Source organism: Rhodotorula paludigena (assembly GCF_050403205.1).
Source record: "Rhodotorula paludigena JCM10292 DNA, Rt_paludigena_JCM10292v1_ctg147, whole genome shotgun sequence".
In the NCBI taxonomy this organism is placed as follows: domain Eukaryota; kingdom Fungi; phylum Basidiomycota; class Microbotryomycetes; order Sporidiobolales; family Sporidiobolaceae; genus Rhodotorula; species Rhodotorula paludigena.
In genome coordinates this window covers 1-1,057 of record NW_027481311.1, presented here as the reverse complement: position 1 = coordinate 1,057, position 1,057 = coordinate 1, and the positions used below count along the sequence as shown (strand labels likewise).

General features: G+C 60.8%; 1 protein-coding gene across 1 annotated transcript; it reads right to left on the bottom strand.

Annotated features, from left to right (window-relative positions):
- Positions 1-11: 11 nt before the first annotated feature.
- JCM10292_004116 (uncharacterized protein) lies at positions 12-1,057 on the bottom strand (the record flags this gene model as incomplete). The annotated part of the gene is made up of 4 exons (XM_076653022.1): positions 12-101; positions 396-408; positions 753-885; positions 945-1,057. Coding segments are annotated over 4 exons (349 nt in total), but the record flags the coding sequence as incomplete, so codon positions are not given.

The window sequence follows — 1,057 nt, the reverse complement described above, 5'->3', positions numbered from 1 at the left end:
TCGATTTTTGCTTAGAGATCAGCATCGTCCTCATCTGGGAGCGGCGCGGCGGCAGCCTTGTCGAGCTCGGCGGCGTACTGCTGCATGAGCGCGGCGTCGACCTGGACCTCGGGCGGCGCAAGCGCGGCGCGGCAAATGCACTATTCCAGCGACCCTGCACTGTGACGTGATACGAAAAGCATGTACGTGCCGATGATTCCTGCTTTGTAAGGGACAGTGTCAGGGATGGCAGCGAGAAAGGCTGAAAGAGGCGAGGGCAGCGGAAGACGAGCAAGCCGCGCAGCCTACGCGGGCGCTACTGTCAGACTGATATATGCCTTGACAACTTTAGTGCTTAGACCACCAGCTTGTAGTTCCAATAGGCAGTGGGCAGCTGTCTCGCGCGAACAGCGCACGAGTAATGAAACGCTGCAGGGCCAGTCACATCGTGAGGAAGGACTTGAGTGGCCGGCTCAAGCTTGCCGCGGGGAGGCGTGACGTTCGTGTCTGACGCAGTGACCAGGTGTCGCGACGTCAAGGAACGATCAACTCGGTGGCGAGGCAGGGAAAGGAACGAAAGGCGGAAAGAGAAAGGCGATTGAGCGCGTGAGCAGCCACAAGCCCAGGTCAGCTTCCGTCAGCGAAAGAGACGCATCCAGAAAGAACGCCCGTGTCTGATTCTGCTACATTTGCGGCCCGTCGATTGAGGCCGACGAGACTGGCATCTGAGACGCAGCAGCACGAGAGAAGTAGCAGAAGTGAGGCGCAGTAACAGAGTGTGCGCAATAGCGGGGACCTCCAGATAGTGCAAAGAGGACGTTAGGCGCCAGTGCACGGTCGAGTGCAGCAAATTGAGCGCGGCCGAGGGGGAGAAGCGGGCGCGGCGGCAGAAGCGGAAGACGGTGACTGCGGGCGGCAAGGGTCAGATCGCGTCAGAGCCTTTGATACAGCCTGTTCGAACGCACCGCGGTCGCGCAAGAGCTCCTCGCCGGCGGCAAGGTCTTCATCGCTGAGGTTGTCCTCGTCGCGGAGGGCGGGGAGGATGTCGGCAATCGCCTGCTTCTGCACGTCGCGCACG